The sequence below is a fragment of the Rhinoraja longicauda genome, chromosome 4, assembly GCF_053455715.1.
Source record: "Rhinoraja longicauda isolate Sanriku21f chromosome 4, sRhiLon1.1, whole genome shotgun sequence".
Taxonomy (NCBI): domain Eukaryota; kingdom Metazoa; phylum Chordata; class Chondrichthyes; order Rajiformes; family Arhynchobatidae; genus Rhinoraja; species Rhinoraja longicauda.
Window position 1 is genome coordinate 84,116,779 of NC_135956.1, and position 27,432 is coordinate 84,144,210.

General features: G+C 39.6%; 2 protein-coding genes across 6 annotated transcripts in view; both read right to left on the minus strand.

The window, feature by feature from the left end:
- The window catches only part of LOC144592932 (band 4.1-like protein 3), a 477,619-nt gene that overhangs the window by 364,104 nt on the left and 86,083 nt on the right, over positions 1-27,432 (minus strand). The gene's annotated exons all lie outside the window — the stretch shown is intronic.
- Positions 4,845-27,432, minus strand: part of LOC144592934 (transmembrane protein 200A-like) — a 38,479-nt gene continuing 15,891 nt past the window's right edge. For 4 of the 5 annotated variants that reach the window (XM_078398238.1, XM_078398239.1, XM_078398237.1 and 1 more), the window contains 4 exons: positions 10,864-18,221; positions 9,029-9,102; positions 6,241-6,312; positions 4,845-5,383 (listed from right to left, as the gene is read on the minus strand). In XM_078398238.1, coding sequence (XP_078254364.1) covers positions 16,635-18,197 — 1,563 coding nt within the window. In that variant the 5' untranslated portion in view covers positions 18,198-18,221 and the 3' untranslated portion in view covers positions 4,845-5,383; positions 6,241-6,312; positions 9,029-9,102; positions 10,864-16,634. The remainder of the gene's footprint in view (positions 5,384-6,240; positions 6,313-9,028; positions 9,103-10,863; positions 18,222-27,432) is intronic. The other variant, XM_078398241.1, reaches the window with a different exon arrangement.

Consider the following 27,432-nt stretch of genomic DNA (forward strand, 5'->3'; position numbering starts at 1 on the left):
GGAAAAGCTGGGAACACAGCAGGTCATGCAGTATTTGTGGAAAGAAAAACCATCAATGTTTCAGGTTGTAGATTTCCATCAGAACTCAACCTGAAATATTAACTGTTTCTCTTTCCACAGATGCCGTCTAATCTGCTGAGTGTTTCCAGTATTGTTTTTATTCTAACATCTACATTATTATTTTCATTCAAAAAATGCTGGAGTAACTCAGCAGGTCAGGCAGCATCTCGGGAGAGAAGGAATGGGCAACGTTTCGGGTCGAGACCCTTCTCAGACAATTATTATTTTCATTAATGAATTGTAGATATTTTTGTCAAAAAAAACACCTGCTGTATATTCTTCTAACTCAATTGTAAAAGTGCTTATTTTTAGTTAGTTGGAAAATTAAAGTTCACGTCTTTAGAAGGCTTCAGAGCTTTTAAAAGAAGAGTTTTTCTTGTTTGGGAATTGAGAAAAAGTGCCAAAACCAATAATGAAAATACAAAAATATTTCACAGAAATGTGAAACCAAAAATGAAAATGAAACAGCATTTCAGAAAAATGATCCAACATTAGACAATAGACTATAGGTGCAGGAATAGGCCATTCGGTCCATCAAGCCAGCACCGCCATTCAATGTGATCATGGCTGATCATTCTCAATCAGTACCCTGTTCCTGCCTTCTCCCCAAACTCCCTGACTCCGCTATCCTTAAGAGCTCTATCTAGCTCTCTCTTGAATGCATTCAGAGAATGCATTCTGAGGCAGAGAATTCCACAGATTCACAACTCTCTGACTGAAAACATTCAGTATTAAAAAAAAACTTTTGAATGATTTTCTTCCTGCCCCTCACTCCAACCAAATTTGAGCTGGACTCTCAAAAGTGCCATTTGAAATTCCAATAAAATAAATTAACATTAGGAAAAAATGTTATTATGGGTTAATTATGTAAAAATATTATAATGGGTCTGTTAATTGGTCTACTCTTTCACCTGTTTAATTGCATAAATTGGGTTTTTTTTAGATTTTAGTATGGTTTTGGAGAAACAGCATGGAAATTGGCCCTCTCGCCCACCAAATCAGCTTTGACCAATGATCACCTGTATACCATTTCTATTCTAAATATGAGGGAAAATTTACTGAAGCCTACAAATCTGCATGTCTTTGGAATGTGGGAGGAAACTGGTGCAAAGCTATGAGTCACGGGGAGAACATACAAACTCTGTCCTGACAGCACCTGTAGTTGGGATCAAACCTGGGTCTGACGCTGTAAGGCAGCAACTCCACTGCTGTGCCACCATTCTTAAATAACATAAACAATGTACTATAGTAAGATTTCAGCCAGAGGATGTAAGGAATGACTTGGTGATATATGCCGTTTATTCGTTTTGAAGCCAGACTTACTCAACGGTTGTGGAGGCCTCAGATGAACCATTAAGATGCTTTATTTCACAATAGTATTTATCCAGCAGAGGTTCGTTCGAGGGAAAAGCGGGTAGCCCACAGGACGTCATTATTTGGCCATCATGCTTGGGCATTCCTCCAATTAAACGGACTATTGATGTTCTGTTTCCATCTACTTGGATAATTTACAAGGGACTTTTGGGCTTGCAGGGAAAGAATATACATCCCAAAATATCTTTGATATCTTTGAGGATCCCACAAGTGCTCTCCATTTTTTTCCAGACGTGGAAATCCTACCTCTTAGTTTTACTATCAGGAACTGTGTTCAGCTGAACCACTCCACGACTTTATCAGGGGCATTTATTAGCAATACTCTATATTAATGTGAACTGAAGGAATTTCAAATCAATATATTAAATCGTGTGATTTCTGAAGATAAGAATTTGTAAATAAGACTTGATAAGAATTAAAGTTCATTTCAATAAATCCTTTAACCTTTTTAAAAATAGGAAGGTGTGCAATGAATTGAATGTATATCATTTTCCCAGTATAGGTCAGAGTTATGAATATAACTTGATAAAATATTATTCAATGCTCTGTGTAGATGGTTTACATATTGCAAACTTTATTTACTTAAAAGGGGCAATGGATAGAAGTATGCACACTAGATTGAGCCCTGAAGAAAAGGGTTTTTGAATACATGTAGTATGCAGGCTCAAGTTCCCCTTAAATATAATTAACACCTTACAGAATCAAAGGGTTTGTAGCAAGGAAAGAGCGCATTTGGCCTGTTGAATGGACATTAGCTCTGTACAAAAACAGTCCAACAAATCTCGCTCTTCAGCTCCTGCCCTATTACATTGCCAAATCTTTACTTTTCGAAACTTGTCTATCTCCTTTTTTTTTAATGACATAATCGCATCTCAGACCCTAACCACTTGCTGGGTATTTCTTTTTTTAAATTACTTTTTTTGCCAATCACCTTTATTCTTTGTCCCTTTTATCTCTTTGTCAATGTGTACATATTTTTTCTTTTCATGTCCACATTTCTACTGGTTCATTTGCAATGCACAGAGTTGCAAATGAAAATGACATACCTTCAAAAGAAAACATGACAAGATCTTTTTGTTTTTGCCAACATCCATTGAGGCTGTTGGTCTTGCCACATTTTTTTTTCAATGTTCATTTGGATTTTGTTGCTGTCTTAATTGGACTTGTCAAAAAAGCACAGAATTTCATTCCCGTGTGCATGTGTTGATGTAAGCAAACCTGAGCTCCTTGTTTTGAGGAGGCCTTCTGAATAAAAATCTTTTGAGGAATAAATTTACAAATGAGCCCACATTTCACCATTGTTGTGCTTTTACAGCAATTAAGCTTCAGAAAAATTGCGATGAAGCCATGGTCTTGAATATTACAAAGTGCCACAATAAATTTTGCCTTGCAACCAGCAACCACATTGAACTAAATTAATTATATTCTTTTGAACAACTGATTTATTGAATTTAAAGATGCAGAGTATGTTCAATGTAAGCAATAACAGGCATGATTGTGTCATTTTGGGGACAAAAATCACTTGTGCGGGGCCAGGATTGTTAAAGCATTAAAAGTGGTCAGAGAAAATATTTAATCAGTATGCATAGTGGTGTACAGAAACAGAAAAAATCACTTGTCACTATGGCTAATTTTTTTAATACAATCTATAACCATATAACAATTACAGCACGGAAACAGGCCCGTTCGGCCCTACCAGTCCACGCCGACTACTTTCTCTGACCTAGTCTCAAATACCTGCTCTCAGAACATAACCCTCCAATCCCCTCCCATCCATATACCTATCCAATTTACTCTTAAATAATAAAATCGAGCCTGCCTCCACCACTTCCACCGGAAGCTCATTCCATACAGCCACAACCCTCTGAGTAAAGAAGTTACCCCTCATGTTACCCCTAAACTTTTGTCCCTTCATTCTGAAGCTATGTCCCCTTGTTGGAATCTTCCCCACTCTCAAAGGGAAAAGCCTACCCACGTCAACTCTGTCCGTCCCTCTTAAAATTTTAAAAACCTCTATCAAGTCCCCCCTCAACCTTCTACGCTCCAAAGAATAAAGACCCAACCTGTTCAACCTCTCTCTGTAGCTTAAGTGCTGAAACCCAGGCAACATTCTAGTAAATCTCCTTTGTACCCTCTCCATTTTGTCGACATCCTTCCTATAATTTGGCGACCAGAACTGCACACCATACTCCAGATTCGGCCTCACCAATGCCCTGTACAATTTTAACATTACATCCCAACTTCTATATTCGATGCTCTGATTTATAAAGGCAAGCATACCAAACGCCTTCTTCACCACCCTATCCACATGAGATTCCACCTTCATGGAACAATGCACAGTTATTCCCAGATCCCACTGTATTCCTCAATTCCCTACCATTTACCCTGTACGTCCTATTTTGATTTGATTTGTCCTACCAAAATGCAGCACCTCACACTTATCAGCATTAAACTATCTTGTTATTATGGACCTTTTTATAACAGATTTTGGTTGCAGCAGCAAAATCTGTTGTAACTGAGGTTGTGGCCCTGTGGTAAAGAACTCTCTCTCTAAGGGTTAACAGATTAGAATAGCACAAATTTAATCCTAACAACTAATTGAAAACAACTTGAAGTGGTACATAGCTGTTGAAGGATCTAGTTTAGGATGATGGCATTTAAGCACTTCCAAAGCAAATACTGTACGGTACAAACATTCATTTGGTATCATGTTAGTGGTAGTGTATAGTGTGAAATAAACTAATGTTAAATGCAACAGTCTGAACTTGAAGTAACATTCTCAACTTGCTCTTAGCACAAAATAGACAAGAGGGAAATCAAATACACTGAAAATCTGCCTACTTACTCCGTTATAAACAATCAACAATAATGGACACCATCCGCCCCCCTCCCCACCCTCACCCCCCCACCCGCCTGGTTCTTTATAACAAGGGTTATCTGTAGTTGATAAACTTCAAAACTTGAACAATGTTTCTGTTAGTTAACTGTGAGTGATGCTCCAAGCATACTGACCAAATTAATTGCACTGTACCAGCATCTGCTGTCTTCTATGCCTCCAATTGCATGTTCAGGTAAGTCCTGAATTGGCTGAGACAGAAGAACTTTACAGACCATGAAATAGACGCGAGACAGGTTTTCTCTGCAAGAAAACTACATACCTGGAGCTGTTGCCTTTTGAGATTGTTGCTATTTGGTAGTTCTTGTTCAAACATGTTAATTGTTACTGTAATGGCAGTTTCTATACCATCTCGAAACCCCACTTCGATAGCCATTACTTCTCGGGGATGAAATGTAGTTATAGCTTACGCACACGTCGCACCCTGATATGACAAAACAAATCTTCCAAACTCCTTTTCTTCATTAATTGGTTTTATTAAAGTAGCACAAATCATAGTAATTCATCAGTTTCCGTACTTTATCAACTGTTTCTTCTTCAAACAATATCTAGAAATTCTTGCAGTTATTACCGTATGGTTCTTACAAACATAGCTGGTGCGAGCGCATGGTAAAGAACTGTATGCTCACCATCCTCCGAGTCTAAACTGACCCACAACCTCTGTCGACACACTAGCCTCCTCCCATCTAGACACTCCCAATTACGCATTAAGTCACACCCACAAGCAGGCAAAAAAGACATAAACTAGAAATATTAAAACATAGCCATAACACAATGACAATAACTGAATTAAGCATAAATGGCTCCTACATACCGGCCCCTAATTGTTCTGCGTATATAACGAAGCAATTACTAATAGATATCAAAGGAGCTATAAAAGCTTAATATTCATCCAATAACAAAACAATACGCATTACATATACATCAGCGTACAAATTTCTTTCGCAATTCTTCAATCTTCTTTCTGTTCTTCCTCCATTTGGCCTTCTAGCTTCTCAATCTCGTGCTTCTGTGCCATGAACGCAGTTTGTTCCTACAGTTCCTAAATGGCTCCTACAGTTACATAATGTTTTGTAAAAATGGATGAAATAATATCTCTTTTGTACCTAATGCATTGGATCTTCAATAGAAACAGCTGCATTGTAAATTGTAAAGGAAATATGAACAGCTTTCCATTGTTATTAAACTTGAATTAATATTGGCAATTGGAAGGAGTAGAATGCAAAAGGTAAATTGTTTAATGATTACACCAAGAGAATGCTGGTTTGGGATAACTGGATTAATTCAATTTTCCTTAAATAAAACAATTGGTGTTATTGAATCAAAAGATGGATAACTTTGAAACTAGATTGAATGTATGAAGAATGCACATTGGGGGTTCTTGTTTATAACAGAACTTTCTGGTACTGTTTGAAACTCAGAGATTTGTTTTTTTTAATGGTAGCAATCCAAAGTGAATAATGGAGAAAGTTTGTTGATTGAGACATGTTTTGTTCAATTACCTTTCTTGGCTGGTTTGGTTGATTCTTTTTTTTTTTTTGCTGCTTCAGTATTCGTTGGATTTCATCTGATTTAATGTGTAAGCTAGAATCCTTGATCACTATTGTGCAAATAGCAGAGCTGATGCCACAAGGATCTGGGTTCAATCCTGATCTATGGTGCTGTCTGCGTGGAATTTGTACATTTTTCCTGTGGCCACATGCGTTTCCCACCCAAATCCCAAAAAGATGTGGATTAGTGGGCATCTGTAATCTTCCCCTAGTGGTAGATGAGTGGGCGAATCTCAGAGGGGCGGTGGTAGTAGTGTAGTTGATAGGAATGTGGAGACAGTTACAAGGGATTAGGGTAGGATTAGTATTAAGGGGTGCTTGATGTTCAGCATGGATGTAGTGAGCTGAAGGCTTGCTTACCTGCTGAATGAAAGGCTCCAAGTTATCAATATTCAACCCTTCCACTAGATGGTGCAATCTTGTCCTACAGTTCTGCAATGATACAAAACGCCAGACAGGTTTCTACTCACCACCTGATTATATTCAATTGCAACAGATTGAGTATAGCAAAAAAAGAGTAACAGAAGTGTTCAGTCTATCTGACTTGGGAACAACTGAATACAGTAGTCCTTCTGAAATTCACAACAGCTCCAGATCATTAGACATCATTCACACATTGCAGTTGTGCATTTACCCCATTGGTGTACTTGAGATTTTTGTTTAGCATGGCTTACATTAAACCACGGCTCTTCAATTTTAGCTTCAATGCCATTAAATATTTCATTATTTCAAGAAATGTAGCCTGCATCACCAGTTGTAAAGTTAGTCAACTCTTGTGTGTAATATTCCTGGGTATGTGAATTTGCAGTATAAGTATGTTACGTGTGCCTTGCTGTTATAGGAGCAAAGAGGTCCTTCTGCAATCGTACAGGGCCCTAGTGAGACCTCACCTGGAGTACTGTGTGCAGTTTTGGTCTCCAAATTTGAGGAAGGATATTCTTGCTATTGAGGGCGTGCAGCGTAGGTTTACTAGGTTAATTCCCGGAATGGCGGGACTGTCATATGTTGAAAGACTGGAGCGACTAGGCTTGTATACACTGGAATTTAGAAGGATGAGGGGGGATCTTATCGAAACGTATAAGATTATTAAGGGGTTGGACACTTTAGAGGCAGGAAACATGTTCCCAATGTTGGGGGAGTCCAGAACCAGGGGCCACAGTTTAAGAATAAGGGGTAGGCCATTTAGAACTGAGATGAGGAGAATCTTTTTCAGTCAGAGAGTTGTGAATCTGTGGAAATCTCTGCCTCAGAAGGCAGTGGAGGCCAATTCTCTGAATGCATTCAAGAGAGAGCTAGATAGAGCTCTTAAGGATAGCGGAGTCAGGGGGTATGGGGAGAAGGCAGGAACGGGGTACTGATTGAGAATGATCAGCCATGATCACATTGAATGGCGGCGCTGGCAAGAAGGGCCGAATGGCCTACTCCTGCACCTATTGTCTATAAGTGGTACATTCTTGTATCTTGGAAATTGGCTGAAAACCTGAACAATGAAAGAGGAAAATTGGAGAAGGTTGAAGAGGAGTGCAACTGGAGGGGGGTGGGGAAGAATAACACGAATTGGGGAGGAATAGGACAAAAATAAGAGAAACCAAACAAGAAAAAACAGCAGTTAACTTGTTTTGTTCAATTTATTGTTTAGTCACCGGCACCTTTGTGTATAATGAAAATATTTATGCCACATCAAAACCGCAGGGAGTAGAGAACAACTGCAGCGAGAATTAAAGATAATAGAGCAGAGCAAGATAGACCACTCAACCTGAAAAAAACCATAGTATGTCATGGCGCCATTTTAGTAGGCAGAAATTTGCAGAAACATTTAAAAAGAAAAATAACAAAAATCTGTGAATTGATAGATGAGATATATTCTGCTTTTTTATGGTATCATCACACATACTGTTCCCCCAAAACACTGATTACACTGCGAGAGGCATAACGGACGGCGGGTTTTGCCTACTAAAATGGCTCCTTTGCGTACTACACTTTAGTATAGGTGATTTCGACGGGGAGGCCTATCTTGCACCACTCTATTATCTTTGGCGAGAATAGAGCACTGAGTAAACCTAGGCATTTTAAATAGTTATTTTGTCAGAACACAAATGAAGTTGAAATTTCAAAAATCAACTGAACTTGCTGATCTACTTTTTGGAACCATGTTCCATGTTTGAATATTGGCATCATCCTTTGCATTCTGCTCTCCTGTGGCACAGTGCAACTCTTGCAAAATTTGATTCATTTCTTTCCCTTCCATTTCGTAAATGACTAAAACAGGCGTAATACTAACAAAAGAAGACATAGATGGCTGGAATAGCTCAGCGGGTCAGGCAGTATCTGAAGAGAACATGGAAAGGTGATGTTTTAGGGTCGGGACCCTTCAGTCTGATCTTGTTCCTTGTTTCTGTAAATGCTAATAATCCTTTTGGAATATTGTTCTATCATTAATGAACATGCTAAAAGAAAGCTGTATTAAATGTATGAACTCTCATTCCTTGGTTTGCTGGTTTACATTCTGCAGGAGGAGGAAATTATGTTGCAAATGCTTCATTTTGAGTAACCATTCCACTGTAAATTGAATTTTTAACTTGGTCAGTCACGGTCGAATGGCGGAATAGACTCATTCATGTGAAAACTGAGCTAATGGTAAATAATGCCAGTATGAACTTCAGAGAAATTTAAAGGCAAATCAAACCCAGCTTTTTTTAAAAAAGTGCCATCAAATGGTTTTTTTTGTCTCCTGCTCATCTATTTGTCATATGGAGCACAGCTAAGTTGGAACATGCAAAATGGAAAACAAATCAAATTACAGGTGCTGACACATGGATTAAAAACCAAAATGCTGGAAGAATACAACCAGCGAGCAGTATCTGGGGAAGGCACAAACAGTTAATGCTTCAGTTTTAAGATCCTCTGTCATAATATGCTGGAAAATTTGAAATAAATACAGCTAAAATAACAGTGGCACAAGTAAATAAATTGAGAACTTTTAAATTAAAAAATGTAAACATGGAAATATCAGCTGCACTTTTTTTTAATCAGAAGATTCAGGTTAGGAAGGTTTTCAATTGGCTTTCAAAGCATGGCAACATCATAATAGAAAACAATTAACCATTTCTGCAAATTAGCTGACACTTTGATCCAAAGGTATATTTACCATTTGTTTCTGGTGTTGATTCTGTTCATCCAACAAAATACACTTTATGCCACATCAGACCATTCTCAGTTGACCTGTAGTTTTTGTAGAAATTTCAGCAAATTACTGTAGATTCATAAAAGCAGATTCATGACATGTGGAGTTCCTCATCCAGGAAGACCTTTTAGCCTATTTTGCCCAGCTCCACTAATCCCATTTGCCTATTCAGGTGTCTATCTAAATGTCTCGTACAAATTATACCTGACATCTCCTCTGGCAGCTAGTTCAAGACATCAATCTTTGTTTTGAAAAAATCTCCTCAGATCCCCTTTAAAGTAGGAGAAGGAACTTTTTCACCCAGAGAGTTGTGAATTTGTGGAATTCTCTGCCACAGAGGGCAGTGGAGGCCAAATCACTGGATGGATTTAAGAGAGAGCTAGGTAGAGCTCTAGGGGCTAGTGGAATCAAGGGATATGGGGAAAAGGCAGGCACGGGTTATTGATTGTGGATGATCAGCCATGATCACAATGAATGATGGTGCTGGCTCAAAGGGCCGAATGGCCTCCCCCTGCACCTATTTTTCTAAAGTTCATTCCAATGTTTTGTAAAACCATGCCATTACCTCCATGCTCTTCTATTCTATGCCAATTTATGAAGGCAATTACCACTTTCAGAGATTCAATCTCTCCCCATAACTAACTGAAGTTCTTCAATCCAGCTAACATCTTCTCTCTCGCACAAACAATATTTACTATCGTGTGGTGAACAGAACTGCCCACAGTACCCCAAGATGGTCTAACCAGAATTTTGTATGGTGGCAACATATCCTAACTTAATATTCTATGCCTCTAGCTGAAAGCCAGCATGCCCTTTACCAATCTACCAACTTTTCCACTTTCCACTTTCAGGGAACTATGGACTTGAACCCTAAGGTTCACATGCTCATCACAAATTCTTAGCATGCAACCAATTATAGTATTAAAGAGTCATACAGAATGGAAATAGATCATTTGGCCCTATTCATTCATGTCTACCAGGTTTTATAGCTAAGATAATCCCATTTGCGTGTTATTGGACCATGTGCCTCTAAACTTTTCCTATTCATGTACCTATCTAAATGTCATTTAAACATTGCTTTTGTACCTACCTCTAAAACATCCTCTGGCTGCTTGTTTCATATATTCACCACTGTGTGTGAAGAAATTGCCCTTCAGTCCCTCGCATTTACTGGAATTAAACTTCACCTGTAGTTGATCAAGATCCTTTTTTAAACTTTGATCATCTCCCTCACTGTTCAATATACCACTAATTTACAGTGGATGTCCTACCCCTACTTGATATCCCATAACCTTGCATTTGTCAGGATTACATTGCATCCGATAACGTTCCCCCAATTTTCCTTCTAATCTGTAGACGTCTGTAGTTTTAGATAACCTTTTTCGCCATCCACAACACCACCACTGCTTATGTCATCTGCAAATTTGCTAATCATAGCTCTCCATTAACATGCAAGTTGTTAATATATATCAGGTACAAGAGTTCCAGAATTTTCTGACTGGTCACAGGCTTCCAATCAGAAAAAATATATTTCCACCATTCCCTCTGCCTTTCTGTCACCGCCAATTTTGGATGTAATTAGCCAGCTTGCATTGGATCCCATATGCCTTAACCTTCTGGACCAGTCTAGCATGCGGTACCTTGACAAATGCCTTACCACAATAACTGCTGTAGAGAAGTGAAGTTCTTCAATGTACTTTAGTGAAACAGAACCTGTTCATTGGTTTTACAACTCCAAAGGAAATCAATTGATTTTGCATTAATATCACAGCGCATCAGCCTAGGAATTGGATTATTACCTGTATTTTTTCAGTAACCTGCAAAATTCAGTTTTACTTGCAATGCATCATGTGAATGGTCAATTGTGGGTCAAATCACCTACGGCACAATTTGATCAGATATGTACATGCACGATCTCCACTATTGCACTGTCATTTGGATTGCAATGGACGTGGGATACAATGATGACACAATTCATCCTAGGCCAATTTCTGACCTTCCCAATAAAATATAGAGGGCAACCTACAGCCATCATGGCACAGTCTCAAGTATAACTGGATGCATAATCCTATAATCTGTTGCTCTCCTCAATTAAAAAAAAAAGATACTCTGTTAAATAAATCATGGAGCCTTTTCTTTAACATTTATCTGCTGAGATGCTCATGCAATAGCTGCTTCAGAAGTGACATTAAGAGCAGCTGCCCAGTTCTGGATTTGAAATGTTAACTGTTTATCTTTTGAAGGATGTTGCCCAAGCCTAACATGCTGAACAGCTTTTTCTGTTTTTAATTTCAAATTCTAGCATCAGAAGTTCTTTGACATTCCATTTCCATAGTGTGGGCATAGTTGTTCATTAAGACTACGTGTGGACTCCAAGGCAGAACAAGGCATGAGATGACCAAAGAGTCTCTTCCAGAAATCTTCACACTACATTCTACTTGAGCCTTTCAAAGAGGCAATTCCATGGCTCAGGTTTTCTGAAGGTTTTATTGCTGAGATGTATGAATGCTTCAGGAAGCCATAACTACTCTTTCAAGGTCAAGTTGATTCTCAACTTGCTCACAACTAGATTTTTCCAAAAGGCCAGAGTATATGTCTGCCACAGCTCCCAGATTATGGCTCATGACCTCAGATAGGCATAGGTTTTGCAGAGATTTTGATTTCTATGAGGGGCAGGTAGCATTTCGGGCATTGGGATTTGCCTGCATTGTTGATTCCAACAAATGCAGACATTCATTATTGTCAATTATGTGCCTATAAGGCTCTCACAAATAACCCAGGGTTTTTCAGTGACAGGAAAGGATTCCAGTTTCTCAAAATTCAGGTGTCTGTTGTAAATACAGCTTCTTCTTCTTCTTCTTGTGTAAGATGTGCACAGCCTAAAGTTGTAGGTCAAGGGTAGACATCCAGGCCAGGGCAGTATCAGTTGCTGGGTGGATGGCCTTGATGCCACCAGAGAAAAACTTCAGTGAGCAGTCATTCACGATGTGTGGGATGGTCTGGTCTGGATATCCACAGTCGCAAGCAGGGCTGTCTGTCATCTCCCACTTGTGCAGGTGATGGGCTGTTCTTGCATGGAGGGTGCGGATCCTGTTCAGGTCAAATCCCGGTGGTTTCACTGTGGGGTCTATGATGATCTCTCAGTCGTTGGTGTTGGCATCTTTTCAGGCTCTGCGCCACTCAGTCTTGGGGTCAAAGTCTTCTAGGGATTTGGCTGAAGACCAGAAGTGTTTGCGGGACTTCAGGTGCATGTTGGGCAGATTGTTCCAGTCAGCATGGATGGGAAGGTCAGGGTTTGCCTCGATGGTGCACCAATCTTTCAACATCCTCTCCCTTCTGCGTGTGCTGGGAGGGGCGATGTGAGAGAGGACTGGGAGCCACTGCAAAGCTGTTGACTTAAGCATCCTTGTGATGACCCGCATTGCAGAGTTAAGGACAGTGTCAACTCGTTCGGTGTGGCAGCTGTTAGCCCAAGCTGTTGAGCAAAATTCGGCTGTTGAGTAGACTAGGGCTAAACTTGCGGTACGGAGGGTGTGAGCATTGGATCCCCAGCTGTTTCCTGCAAGTTTCCTGATGATGTTGACCCTTGCTTTCTGTTTATCAGCCACCCTCTTCAGGTGTTCACGATTTAGTGACGGTGCGGTCCAGGGTGACTCCGAGGTACTTGGGGAATTCCTCATTCTTCACCGGCTTACCACAAAAGGACGCTTGGAGCTTTGCATTGGCGAGCCAATTGCTGAGGTAAAAGGCAGTGACAGTTGTCTTAGATGGGTTGGAGCGAAATCGCCTGAAGGTGAAGTACTCCTCCATCCTTTTCAAGTCTTGGGTTAGAACTCTACTGATATCCTCAAGGGCAGATCCCTTGGGTGGGAGACTGCAACCTTCTCGTGGTCCATCCTGTTTCGAATAATGCAATCAACCCGACGTGCACAATCTAATAGATGTAAATACGTTTCCCTACATCTTTCTTACATTTGCCAAGCGAAATGGATCATGTGCATTGTAGCTCGGAAAGGGCAGAATCCACATGGAGACCCTAGAAGGAATTCATCAGGGAAGATGCTGTTGAGATGGATCCTTCTGCTGACCTTCCCTGTCAGGTAATGGGGAGAAAGCTCAGCACATACTGTGATTGGATATATCATGAAGATATGAATGATGAAATTTCTAGCACCCTGCATATGTTCTCATCTTCCCAGATGTGGAAAATATATGTCAGAGGTATTTCTCCATGCTATTTTGGTGCATTTGCAGGCATTTCATCTGTTCCAAAGGCCTGTTGTTTCTCAGCTGTTGGATGACCTTTTTAACCACTTGCCTAGCAGAAGCACAGGGAAATTGGAGTACATTGCAGACATCAAAGGCAGTGTTTTGGTTGAGATATTTGACATGCTCTTTTCAGTGATGCTCTCCGTCTCATCACCCCTGATAAGTTGTTCCGAGTAGGGTGTTTCTTGGGCCATTGGTGGTTTCAGCAGTGTGTAAGAATCCATGCATGTTGTGGTTACGTAACTAGTTGTTGGATCTCCTGCACTGTTTCTACACACCATCTGTTGTATAGGTCAACCATTTTTTTTGTTGGTCTTGAGCCTTCAGATGCTTGTGATTGTTTCTTTCCACTCTTTAGACACAATATTTCAGATCCAACAGTATTTTATATTTATGGTAGTTAACTCCCATATTCCATTGTAATTCTTATCAAACCAGTCTTTGTGTTTTTCTGGTAGAGAAACAAAGATTCTCTTTATGGATTCTAATTATGGTGCATTTCGGGCAGACTGGCCATTGAGAACACTCTGTGGCTCCTGTTCATTGGACATAGTTTGGTTATCTTTGAAGAGCCAAGTGTTACCACATGCGTGATATTGTGAAATTATATTAGCATTCTCCTTAAAAGAGCATGTTTAAGTTTAGAAATATCATTCTTTTCAATACAAAAATGAACTTTTTACAAAAAGGATATGTAGTTTGTATTAACATTTGGAACACAAAAGATAACTAATGAAGATGCAGTAACAAGTCTTCCATCATTCAAATCAGTAATTTGTATTATCATTTTCATGGACTTTATCCAAGGACTTACTTAAAAATGCTAAAATATTGAGAATTTACTTAGCACACAAAAAAAAAATGAACAACATCTAATAACTAGTTTAAACAGGAAAACTCAAGCAAATCTTTCTTAAATACAACAATGATGTTAAATGAAAAACAAAACTATTATGTGTTTAAATAACCTCCTCAAGCCATATCTTAAACGAATTATAGTATCCCCAAAACTTACCATATTCCCTGGCAAAGGTATTCCAAGAGATAATATCCTTTGGTAAAAATAGTTTATGGCATCAGCTCCTTAGCCTAGCTAATGTTGAGAGAAAAAATATTGTTTTGTTATCAGATTATCAATCTCCATCCTGCACTTTGACTCATTGCTACCCATTATTCATACAACAATGTATTGTTGGCAAATTTAAAGTTAGCATTGGAGCTGTATCTGGCTAATCACGGACGTAGAGAAAAGCAGGAGACTGAGCACACAGCCTTGAGGTGCTCCTTTGCTGATGGTCATCAAGGAGAAAGTGTTGTTGCTAATTTGTACTGACTGAAGTCTGCCAATGAGGAAGTTGAGGATCCAATTGCTTATGGATGAGCAGAGTTCCCTGAGTTTAGTGGGGCTGGTGGTATTGAATGCTGAGTTGTAGTCTATGAACAAGAGCCAGAAACGTGTTCTCATTGTCCAAGTGGCTGAGAGCAGTGGCCGGGGGTTGGATGCACCCTGGATAGGGATTGTAATATAGTTGTACAATAGTTTCATTTTGTATATTTGTTTGTATTGTATTCTGGTGGTGGATTCTGTTTTGTTTCATTGCATTGTAAATATTATTTAAAAAAAATAATTGAATAAATGTTTTGATTTAAAAAAAGAGCAGAGTTGGAGAGCCAGTGAGGTCGCAACTGGCATTGATTTATTGTGGCCGTAGGTGAATTGTAGTGGGTCCAAATCCTTACTAAGGCAGGAGTTGAAATGTGTCATATCACAACAGATGCGTGTCACCTTTCTCACACTGAGCTCCAGTATTATAGATGTCCTTTTAAAGCAGACAGACCTTCGTAGTGAGAGGTTGAAGATGTCTGCATAAATTCCAGCCAATTGGTCTGTGTAGGCTTTAAGAATGCGGCCAGAGGCTTTTTGAGAGTTCACTCTCATTTTCTGATATCAGCCTTCATGAGTGAGGTCAGTGTCAGGGACAGTGGGGGCCTAAAAGGATATTTCTTCTGCGCTCATCTGAAAATAGTCCTCAAGGCTCTTAATTTATAGAATTCAGATCAACCAAATGTATTCTTTTTTTTGTCAGACGTTTTCAGCAAATCTTTATGAACAATCTCTCTGGACATCTTTTATTTTAAAGCATCTATTTTTAAGTCACAATTATATTAATACAACAACATTCTCTTTCACGAGCTCTCTAAGGTATCCTAATATGTGTTACCGTCTAAATTCTGTTTTGTATAATAATTTATGATATTTTCCCTGCAGCTGAAGTTTAACTCTCTTAGAAACATAGAAACATAGAAAATAGGTGCAGGAGTAGGCCATTCGGCCCTTCGAGCTTGCACCGCCACTCTTGTCAATATTCTGTAGCTTCCCACTTTCGATCCTACTTTTTGTACTAACTTGTGAGCATAGGCAATATTGTCACTCTTCTATGCAAAAGACCAGCCATCCCATTTTCAATTGAAAACAGATATCTATTTGAAACAGCCAATTATTAATCTGCTTAAAGTGTGCCATTGATAAAAAGATAATTCTGAGATCCAAAAGACAGGATTTAAAGAATCTTGCTTTAAAGAATCTTGGAACAAGGCCTTGTACAGAATTCAAGTTTACAGAAATAAAAACTATTAGCTAATTAGATCTCTTGATTACTACAAAAGAGTATTGTTTCTTAGATGGAACCTTGAAATGATACACTGAAGAATTTTCAATACAACATTTACGGAGTTTAGTGCATTACATGCTTGTACAACGAGTCTCTGTAAATTCTTTAATATATCAGAATATTGATTCAGTACAAGTTAATCTGTTTATCCTGATGGCTCAACACTGTAAATACATAATCCAAGTATGGCAGAATTTTCAATGTACATAAACTGTTTACAAATAACTAAATATATTGAAAACTCCTATGATGTGCTTAACTTCTTCACATGTTTAAATTATGTTTTATTCTTAATTGTTTACTGTATGTCGTGTTGTTACTTGTGCGCAAAGCACCAAGGCAAATTCCTCGTATGTATATATACTTAGCTAATAAAATGTATTCAATTATTCAATTCAATTCAACTGAGAAGAAAAATTGCCAACTAATGGCTGAGGCATTTACAATTGGAAGCAACTAAAGAAACTGGATAGTTAGCTCCAGAACAATAAACAATGAGTCTTTGGAACGTGACTGACATTCAGTAATCAATAACTACATGTAACTGTAAATGACATTCTCTCATTCATTTGCTACCAATTTAATTTATTTTCTATATCTGAATCCAACTATTCATGAATATATTATTACTAAATATTATCAAATTCATCGTTGTTTATTCTTAGGGTACAATGTGAACCCGAAATCATGAGCAACTTCTCTTCCTTTGTGTACTCTCTTTGCACACATTGCTGAGGTTTGTCCACACTTGATTCATTACTTGATTTTATGTTTTCTTCAGTGTTGTCTTTATTAGGACACTCTGTACAATCATTGGATTCGTTTATGGCTTCTGGTAGTAAGTGAACAGACTTAAAAGAACCGCTTTCACCCAATATTGCGTAGCCCTTAATGTTGGCACAATCTAAATCTGCGCAGCTTTGATCTATCTCTTCACTCGGCAATGTGGATGGAGAAGGATAGTCATCGTGATTCAGAAGTTCAGGGTGAGGTGGCAAACTGTGGAGGGAAATATTGGATCCAACTTCTCTCTGAAAGGAAGCAGGAGAAACCTGTCTCACTTTGGAAGAGGAATTGTGAGAGTTTTTGTCAGACATTGATTGGTTATTATTTAACCATGAGGTATTTGAAGTCTCTGTGTCCTGAACATTATCTTCAAGGTCATCGCTGCTTATGATTACAGCTGCCGAAATGCATTTGGGAGTTCCAATCTGTTCAGAGGCATCGCTCTCACATTCTTGTGAAGTTTCATTACATTTTTCTGAAGGTTGTGTTTTGTTCCCATTTTTTCCACTTCTTGCATAACCCTCTTCTAGAACACAGTTGTTCAGTTTGATGACAGGCAGTGTGAATGCATTAATGGAGGAAGGGACAATTGACTTAGTGCCACACATTTTAGGCATTTGGGTCCTGTCATTCATCCTGATTCTGTCTCTGCAAATACTGTACACAGTATCTGATAATGTCTTTCTTTCTTTGGAGATTTGTTGCTGCAAGTTTATTCCAGAATCGCAGTGCTTTTTAACTGCATTTTCTTTTGGGTCTGTTGCCTTTACAGTATTGCTACTGGGTGTCTGCCAGGTACTTTTGGCTAGCATTGCTGCACAAAAGGAATCAGGAGATTTGAGATTATCCATGCTTTTGGACTGCACATAGTTGATAAAACCATTAAAAGGGCCCGAATCCTTTGTCCTCAAATTGTGTGCGTCTATAACTGTAGAATAGATGTCTCTTAGATTAATAACCTTAGTCTTCCTGTCTCTGTTTTCATGAAGAACTGCGTTGGCACAGATAAACAAAAATATTCCAATTCCCATTATTAAGGGTCCTAAAACCTTCAGTTTTTCAGAATGCAAGTAGCTTGCTAAAAATGTAGAAATAACCTCCAATGTTGTTGTCTCCAACTTTGTGCTGTTAGTAGTATTGTAAGATTGTACTGTGATCGTCTTAAAAATGTCACTGTCCATTGGCCAGTAGCCCATCATCGCCATTGCAATCCCAACCAACAGAACCAGGATTCCAAATGCAGCAATTAATCCCGAAACAGAAAACAGCTTTAATTTGCCTTTGACCACCACCACATCATTTTTGCATTTCTTTTTCACCTTCTTTTTTCGTTTAACACGATTAGAGGATCGAGAGGAATCTTGTCTCCTGGCTGCAATGCGAAGAATCCCTCCTGTTGCTATCATGATAAATCCACTTAACAGCTATATCTGCAGTGAATACAAACAAAACAAAAAAGAAATTAGAACTGTACGTGATTATTTAAAAAAAGCTGACTAAACTGAACTCACAGCTGATGATCTGCAACCATTTTGTGAAATAAAAACAAATTTTAGGAACGGGCAATGACAAAAACACACACTATCCAGTCACGATGCAATATTTTATGGGCATTCTTGCAAATTTCAGCATATTTTTAAGATTTCCAAAGAAATAAGAAACATTGATTTAACTTTAATTTGAGAAGCAGTAATATATCAAGCAAGAACTCTTTAAAAAAAAAGACCAGATACGCAATCAGTGATCTAACGTTGATCTAAAATTTGGATCAAATTTTACTGTGCAAAACTGATAATGTCAGACATCCAGATGGGATGATGCTAGTTTAGGATCTACTGGTCTCTTTGGAAAATTATATCTTGAATGGTGCAACATTTCATCGTCTTGATTTTAATATGAATTATAAAGCAAAATAATTAGGAGGCGAAGGTAAGTTATATCTATTGAAATAATTCAGGATACTTTAAAGAAGCGTTTTAATTGTTAGTCAAGTCAAGTCAAGTTTATTTATAAAAGCACATTTAAAAACAACCCACATTAACCAAAGTGCTGTACATCAGAGCAGGTACTAAAAACACCATAAGAAACAGACATCACGGCACACAGCACAAAACAAAAATCAGCCCCATCAGAAGGCCTCAAAACGCTAAAGAATAGAAGTATGTTTTGAGCCTGGACTTAAAAGAGCCGATGGAAGGGGCAGATCTGATAGGGAGGGGGACGCTGTTCCACAGTCTAGGAGCTGCAACCGCAAAAGCACGGTCACCCCTGAGCATAAACCTAGACTGCGGGGCAGCCAGTAGCCCCAAGTCAGCCGACCTGAAGGTAGAGTAAGGGGTTAGAAGGTTTTTGATATAGCTGGGGGGGGGTGGGGGGGGGGGGGGGTGGGCAAGCTTAGAGAACGCATTGCAACTGATAATACTTATTTCAAAAGTTACAATGGATAGTCAAGTATAATACAGTAGACTTAAGTTAAATTGGCCATAAACTTCCAAGGAAAAGTACCGCATAATAGATTTATGACTAATATCTGAACACCTGGGGATACAAGACAACCAGCGGAATGAATTGCAAGCAATTTACAAAACAGGACATAGCAAATAAAATTGAAAATAATGACTCGGACTGGCAAAAGGTGGAATTTGGCATTCCATGAGGATCAGTGCTGAGTACAAGTTTGAGTTTGTTTACAATGTTATTGATGTGATTTGCAAGTATAATATTAACATTTCTGTACAGCACCAAATTGTTGTATGTACTTAACAGTGAAGGCTTGCAATACACAGATTTATTTAAAAGGTGAGATATCTAAAAGGACGAATTAAAAGAGTGAGTGGCAATTAGTGAAGGCAGTTAAACCGAGAGGCCGGAAAAGAGCAGAATTTCAAAGGTCAGCTGTGCTAACTTTTCACTTTCTGTCCCAGAAAGGTGCTGGAGAATTTAAAAGGTGAGCAATGATTAGTGAAGGCAACTGGAGGCAGTTAACCTGAGAGGCAGGATACTTTAAAAGTAACCAGTGGATTGGTTGGAACATCCAAATTGACTAATTGAGCAGCTAATAAAAACAAGGCAAGGTAAGGTGGTGTATTGGTAAGGATGCTATCTGAAGCAGATAGAGGGTAAGGTACAGTGTATTCTTGTGTGTGAATCTTGTTATTTTTCATTTCACTCTTTCTTGGTTCAGTTGCAATGGTGATGGCAGGCAAGTTAGTACAATACTCCTCATGCAGCATGTTGGAAGTCAGGGAAATTGCTGGTCCCTGACGACTACACCTGTGGGAGTTGTGTTCAGGTACAGCTCCTTGAAGACTGTGTTAGGGAACGGATGACATAACAAGGTTGAGCAGCAGTGCCGGACAAGGCTGTGGAATTGGGCCTGGCACTGCGGCTCAGCATGGAAGAGTAACGTCAGGCAGAGTCATGCTGGGAGGTGACCTTTTAGTTAGGGGTGCAGAAAGCAGATTCTGTGGCAGCAGTCAAGGCTCCAGGGTGGTGTGCTGCTCCCCGAGTGCCAGGGTCCAGGATATCTCTGTGCAGTTGCATGACATTCTCAAGAGAGAGGGGAAACAGCTGGAACTTGTTCAAGTTGGCACAAATTACATTAGTAGGATAAGGAACATGGACTATGAGCATTGAGGGTTAGGGAAAAGGCTAAAATGCAGGACTTTCAGGGTTGGATCTCTGGATTGTTTCTGGCACCATGTGCTAGTGAGGGTAGGAACAGGAAGATGAATGTGTGGCTGAGGATTTGGTGCAGAGGGAATGGTTTCAGATTTCAGGTCCATTGAGAACTCTTCTGGGGCTGAGGTGACCTGTTCAAAAGCGGTGGGTTGAACCTTAACTGGTGAGGAACCAATGTCCTGGGAGGCAGGTTCTCTAGTGTTACATGGATGGGTTTAAATTAGATTGGTGGGGGCGGGGGATCCAATGCAGGTGAGAGATCATAAGTGAGTAGAATTAGGCCATTTGGCCCATCAAGTCTACTCCGCCATTCAATCATGGCTGATCTCTCCTCCATTCTCCAGCCTTCTCCCCATAACCTCTGACATCTGTACTAATTGGGGCTGGAAGTCATCATGGATGGTGATGAAAGAATGCTTAGTGGACAGGAGCGGCAGGAGCAAGGCAGAGAAAGGACTGTTGGGTTGAATTACACTTAATTTTATGCGGGAGGTAAGACGCGTAACGCAGGTAAACAAGGCATGGATTGGTACGTGCAACTGGAAAAAAAATGATGACTGTAGAGGCAATAAACAGCAATTTTCAATGTTTTAAAAAACATTTTCAAACAAATTTGTGAAGTACATTACATTTAGCATCAATCTAATATAATGATATAGATTTTTGGTGAAATTGCTTGTTTATTTGCAATACTGGTGTATGATTGACAAATTAAAAAAACTGGATCTCAGTCTGTAGGATCTAGGTTTAACTTCACTGGCAGAGCAATACCTTTGGCAAAGGTGAAGAAGTCACTATACATGCCATTTTGAGGTTTCTACCTCTTGAATTTGGCTGGTGAGCTGCAAGGTGTTAAACTGGTGTTTGTGGGATTAAACCCCAAGAATAGCTAAAGCAAAATAAATTAGTTACAAGGAGAGTGGGGGTGGGGGTTGGGACTGGTGTCAGTGAACGAGCAGGATGTACACAACTGCGGGCCCTTTGTGCATTCAGTAGTCGGCCTCTTACAAAATGAAATGTGGTACATCAGTAGTATTAATGAGACAACAAGTTTACTGATCTCATTTGAGGTACTGGCACTCCTTTACTATCAAACAGTTAGTATAAATTAAGCCAATCATATTTCAACTGATAACATACTTTTTAAACTGAAGAAATGAACTTTCTATATTTATTGACAGAACACAAACTTGAGCATTAAATGGCAAACGATTTTGAAATGTCATAGACAATAGACAATAGGTGCAGGAGTAGGCCATTCAGCCCTTCGAGCCAGCACCGCCATTCAATGCGATCATGGCTGATCACACTCAATCAGTACCCCGTTCCTGCCTTCTCCCCATACCCCCTCACTCCGCTATCCTTAAGAGCTCTATCCAGCTCTCTCTTGAAAGCATCCAACGAACTGGCCTCCACTGCCTTCTGAGGCAGAGAATTCCACACCTTCACCACTCTCTGACTGAAAAAGTTCTTCCTCATCTCCGTTCTAAATGGCCTACCCCTTATTCTTAAACTGTGGCCCCTTGTTCTGGACTCCCCCAACATTGGGAACATGTTTCCTGCCTCTAATGTGTCCAATCCCCTAATTATCTTATATGTTTCAATAAGATCCCCCCTCATCCTTCTAAATTCCAGTGTATACAAGCCTAATTGCTCCAGCCTTTCAACATACGACAGTCCCGCCATTCCGGGAATTAACCTAGTTAACCTACGCTGCATGCATAGTCAGCATGGATTTACGAAGGGGAAATCATGCTTGACAAAACTACTTGGAATTTTTTGAGGATGTAACTAGGAAAATTGACAGGGGAGAGTCAGTGGATGTGGTGTACCTCGACTTTCAGAAAGCCTTCGACAAGGTCCCACATAGGAGATTAGTGGGCAAAATTAGAGCACATGGTATTGGGGGTAGGGTACTGACATGGATAGAAAATTGGTTGACAGACAGAAAGCAAAGAGTGGGGATAAATGGGTCCCTTTCGGAATGGCAGGCAGTGACCAGTGGGGTACCGCAAGGTTCGGTGCTGGGACCCCAGCTATTTACGATATACATTAATGACTTGGATGAAGGGATTAAAAGTACCATTAGCAAATTTGCAGATGATACTAAGCTGGGGGGTAGTGTGAATTGTGAGGAAGATGCAATAAGGCTGCAGGGTGACTTGGACAGGTTGTGTGAGTGGGCGGATACATGGCAGATGCAGTTTAATGTAGATAAGTGTGAGGTTATTCACTTTGGAAGTAAGAATAGAAAGGCAGATTATTATCTGAATGGTGTCACAGCAGTGCTTTGGCAGGACAGACTAGAAGGCTCGATTAAGGAGGCTGTTTGGGTGGAACTCAGAAATGAGAAAGGTTTAGCAACACTTATAGGGGTGTATTATAGACCGCCAAATAGGGAACGAGAATTGGAAGAGCAAATATGTAAGGAGATAGCAGATATTAGTAGTAAGCACAGAGTGGTGATTGTGGGTGATTTCAATTTTCCGTATATAGACTGGGAATCACATTCTGTTAAAGGGCTGGATGGTTTGGAGTTTGTAAAATGTGTGCAGGATAGTTTTTTGCAGCAATACGTAGAGGTGCCTACCAGAGAAGGGGTAGTGTTGGACCTCCTGTTAGGAAATGAGATGGGTCAGGTGACGGAGGTATGTGTTGAGGAGCACTTTGGGTCTAGTGATCATAATGCCATTAGTTTCAATATCATTATGGAGAAGGTCAAATCTGGACCAAGGGTTGAGATTTTGGATTGGAGAAAGGCTAATTTTGAGGAGATGAGAAAGGATTTAAAAGGAGTGAAATGGAAATTGTTGTTTTATGAAAAGGATATAATAGAGAAATGGAGGATATTTAAAGGTGAAATTTTGAGAGTACAGAGTCTGAAGAAGGGTCTCGACCCGAAACGTCACCCATTCCTTCTCTCCCGAGATGCTGCCTGACCTGCTGAGTTACTCCAGCATTTTGTGAATAAGTCTTTATGTCCCTGTTCGGTGGAAAGGAAAGAATAATAATTTGAAAGAGCCGTGGTTTTCCAGGGAAATTGGAGACTTGGTTCGGAAAAAGAGGGAGATATACAATAAATATAAGCGGCAGGGAGTAAATGAGGTTCTTGAGGAATATAAAGAATGTAAAAGGAATCTTAAAAAGGAAATTAGAAAAGCGAAAAAAAGATATGAGGCTGCTTTGGCAAGTAATGTAAAAGTAAACCCCAAGGGGTTCTACAGATATGTCAATAGCAAAAGGATAGTGAGGGATAAAATTGGTCCATTAGAGAGTCAGAGTGGACAGCTATGTGCTGAGACGGAAGAAATGGGGGAGATATTAAACAATTTCTTTTCTTCAGTATTTACCGAGGAGAAGGATATTGAATTATGTGAGGTAAGCGAAACAAGTAGAGTAGTGATGGAAATTAGGAGGATTAAAGAAGAGGAGGTACGTACACTTTTGAAGAATATAAAAGTGGGTAAGTCTCCAGGTCCTGATAGGATATTCCCTAGGACATTGAGGGAAGTTAGTGCAGAAATAGCAGGGGCTATGACGGAAATATTTCAAACGTCATTAGAAACAGGGATGGTGCCAGAAGATTGGCGCATTGCGCATGTTGTGCCTTTGTTTAAAAAAGGTTCTAAAAGTAAACCTAGCAATTATAGACCTATTAGTTTGACGTCTGTGGTGGGAAAATTAATGGAAAAGATACTTAGGGACAATATATATAATTATTTGGATAATCAAGGCCTGATTAGAAAGAGTCAACATGGATTTGTGCCTGGAAGGTCATGTTTGACTAATCTTCTTGAATTTTTTGAAGAGGTTACCAGGGAAATTGATACGGGCAAGGCTGTGGATGTTGTCTATATGGACTTCAGTAAGGCATTTGACAAGGTTCCACATGGAAGGTTGATTAAGAAGGTTAAATCGTTGGGTATTAATAGTGAGGTTGCAAGATGGATTCAACAATGGCTGAATGGGAGATACCAGAGGGTAACGGTTGACAATTGTATGTCAGGTTGGAGGCCAGTGTCTAGTGGAGTGCCCCAAGGATCTGTGTTGGGTCCACTGTTGTTTGTCATTTACATTAATGATCTGGATGATGGTGTGGCAAATTGGATTAGTAAATATGCAGATGATACTAAGATAGGTGGAGTAGTTGATAGTGAGGTAGATTTTCAAAGTCTACAGAGAGACTTGGGCCTTTTGGAAGGGTGGGCTGAAAGATGGCAGATGGAGTTTAATGCTGATAAGTGTGAGGTGCTGCATTTTGGTAGGACAAATCAAAATAGGACGTACAGGTTAAATGGTAGGGAATTGAGGAATGCAGTGGAACAGAGGGATCTGGGAATAACTGTGCATTGTTCCCTGAAGGTGGAATCTCATGTGGATAGGGTGGTGAAGAAGGCGTTTGGTATGCTTGCCTTTATAAATCAGAGCATCGAGTATAGAAGTTGGGATGTAATGTTGAAATTGTACAGGGCATTGGTGAGGCCGAATCTGGAGTACGGTGTGCAGTTCTGGTCGCCAAATTATAGGAAGGATGTCGACAAAATGGAGAGGGTACAGAGGAGATTTACTAGAATGTTGCCTGGGTTTCAGCACTTAGGCTAGAGAGAGGTTGAACAGGTTGGGTCTTTATTCTTTGGAGCGTAGAAGGTTGAGGGGGGACTTGATAGAGGTTTTTAAAATTTTGAGAGGGACGGACAGAGTTGACGTGGGTAGGCTTTTCCCTTTGAGAGTGGGGAAGATTCCAACAAGGGGACATAGCTTCAGAATTGAGGGACAAAGGTTTAGGGGTAACATGAGGGGGAACTTCTTTACTCAGAGGGTTGTGGCTGTATGGAATGGGCTTCCGGTGGAAGTGGTGGAGGCTGGCTCGATTTTATTATTTAAGAGTAAATTGGATAGGTATATGGATAAGAGGGGATTAGAGGGTTATGGTCTGAGTGCAGGTAGATGAGACTAGGTCAGGGAGAAAGGTCGGTGTGGACTGGTAGGGCCGGGCAGGCCTGTTTCCATGCTGTAGTTGTATGTTATATGTTATATGTTATATGTGTCAAGTTAGGAAGAGGGGATGTTCAACGAGATCTGGGTGTCCTAGTGCATCAGTCACTGAAAGGAAGCATGCAGGTACAGCAGGCAGTGAAGAAAGCCAATGGAATGTTGGCATTCATAACAAGAGGAGTTGAGTATAGGAGCAAAGAGGTCCTTCTACAGTTGTACCGGGCCCTGGTGAGACCGCACCAGGAGTACTGTGTGCAGTTTTGGTCTCCAAATTTCAGGAAGGATATTCTTGCTATTGCTAAATCATGTATAATTTAAGTGTGAGAATTTAGATAAAAGAAATTGTACGCATCAGTTACATTTTGTATTTATTATAATGAACTGCACTTAAAGTAATCTCTTCAATGATTACAGAAATTATTGCTGACTTAAAATTAATGACCAATAATGCTGCAATTTAGCTTTGGAAATGCAATTTGTACTTTGATAAATACTATTTCCACCCCATCTTCTAACCCCAATCACTGGCCATAATTTGCTTTCATACTATCACTGCTCTTGGCCAACCTCTGATGTTCACATGAGTAGTTCCCATGGAAACTCTTCATCTGGCACAAGCTCTGAATTCCATTTGGCTTTGTCCACGCTTTGGCTGAGAATGAGAAATGAGTAATGTTGGAAGAAGTATATCTAAATATCATCATGTATACTCATTCCCAGTGTCTAATGTCCTTCAGGGAAGGAAATCTGCCAGCTTGGCTTACCACAAAGTCAAAATATGTGAATCAATGATAATGTCCTTGGATGACTTAAGAATTGGCAACATGCATTGCCTTTCTGACAATGCATGTACTCGTAGACCTAATTTAAAATGTAGTTAAAATTCTTCATTACATAATTTCTTAATCGGAGGAATTTAAAGAAAAGTATTAGAGGATACGTGTTGCCAACCACAGCGTTACAAGGTGCATGTTGAGTCCAATACGCACGTGCTTGTATGTTTAAGACTCAATAAAGCTAAAATGTAATTTAATAAACTCATTTTCTTGAAATAAAGAATGACCCAGTTTTAAAAGTATAACTAAGAACAGACCATAATATAATTATTTAACTTAAAATCTAGTGCCCTCCATGTTTGGGACAAAGACCCATTTATTTATTTGCCTCTGTACTCCACAATTTGAGATTTGCAATAGAAAAAAAATCACATGTGGTTAAAGTGCACATTGTCAGATTTTAATAAAGGCTATTTTTATACATTTTGGTTTCACCATGTAGAAATTACAGCAGTGTTTATACATAGTCCCCCCCATTTCAGGGCACCATGATGTTTTGGACACAGCGATGTCATGTAAATGAAAGTAGTCATGTATTTGGTTGCATATCCTTTGCATGTAATGACTGCTTGAAGTCTGTGATTCATGGACATCACCAGTTGCTGGGTGTCTTCTTTGGTGATGGTTTGCCAGGCCTGTATTGCAGCCATCTTTAGCTTATGTTTCTTTTGGGAGCTAGTCCCCTTCAGTTTTCTCTTCAGCATATAAAAGGCATGCTCAATTGGGTGATTGACTTGGCCACTCAATAATTGACCATTTTTTAGCTTTGAAAAACTCCTTTGTTTTGGCAGTATGTTTGGGATCATTGTCTTGCTGTGGAATGAACTGCCGGCCAATGACTTTAGGCATTTGCTTGAACTTAAGCAGATAGGATGTGTCTATACACTTCAGAATTCATTATGCTACTACCATCAACAGTTGTATCATCAATGAAGATAAGTGAGCCAGTACCTTCAGCAGCCATATGTGCCCAGGCCATAAGACCCCCACCACTGTTTCACAGATGAGGTGGTATGCTTTGTATCTTGGGCAGTTCCTTCTCTCCTCCATACTTTGCTCTTGCCATCACTCTGATATAAGTCAATCTTTGTCTCATCTGTCCACAAGACCTTTTTCCAGAACTGTGGTT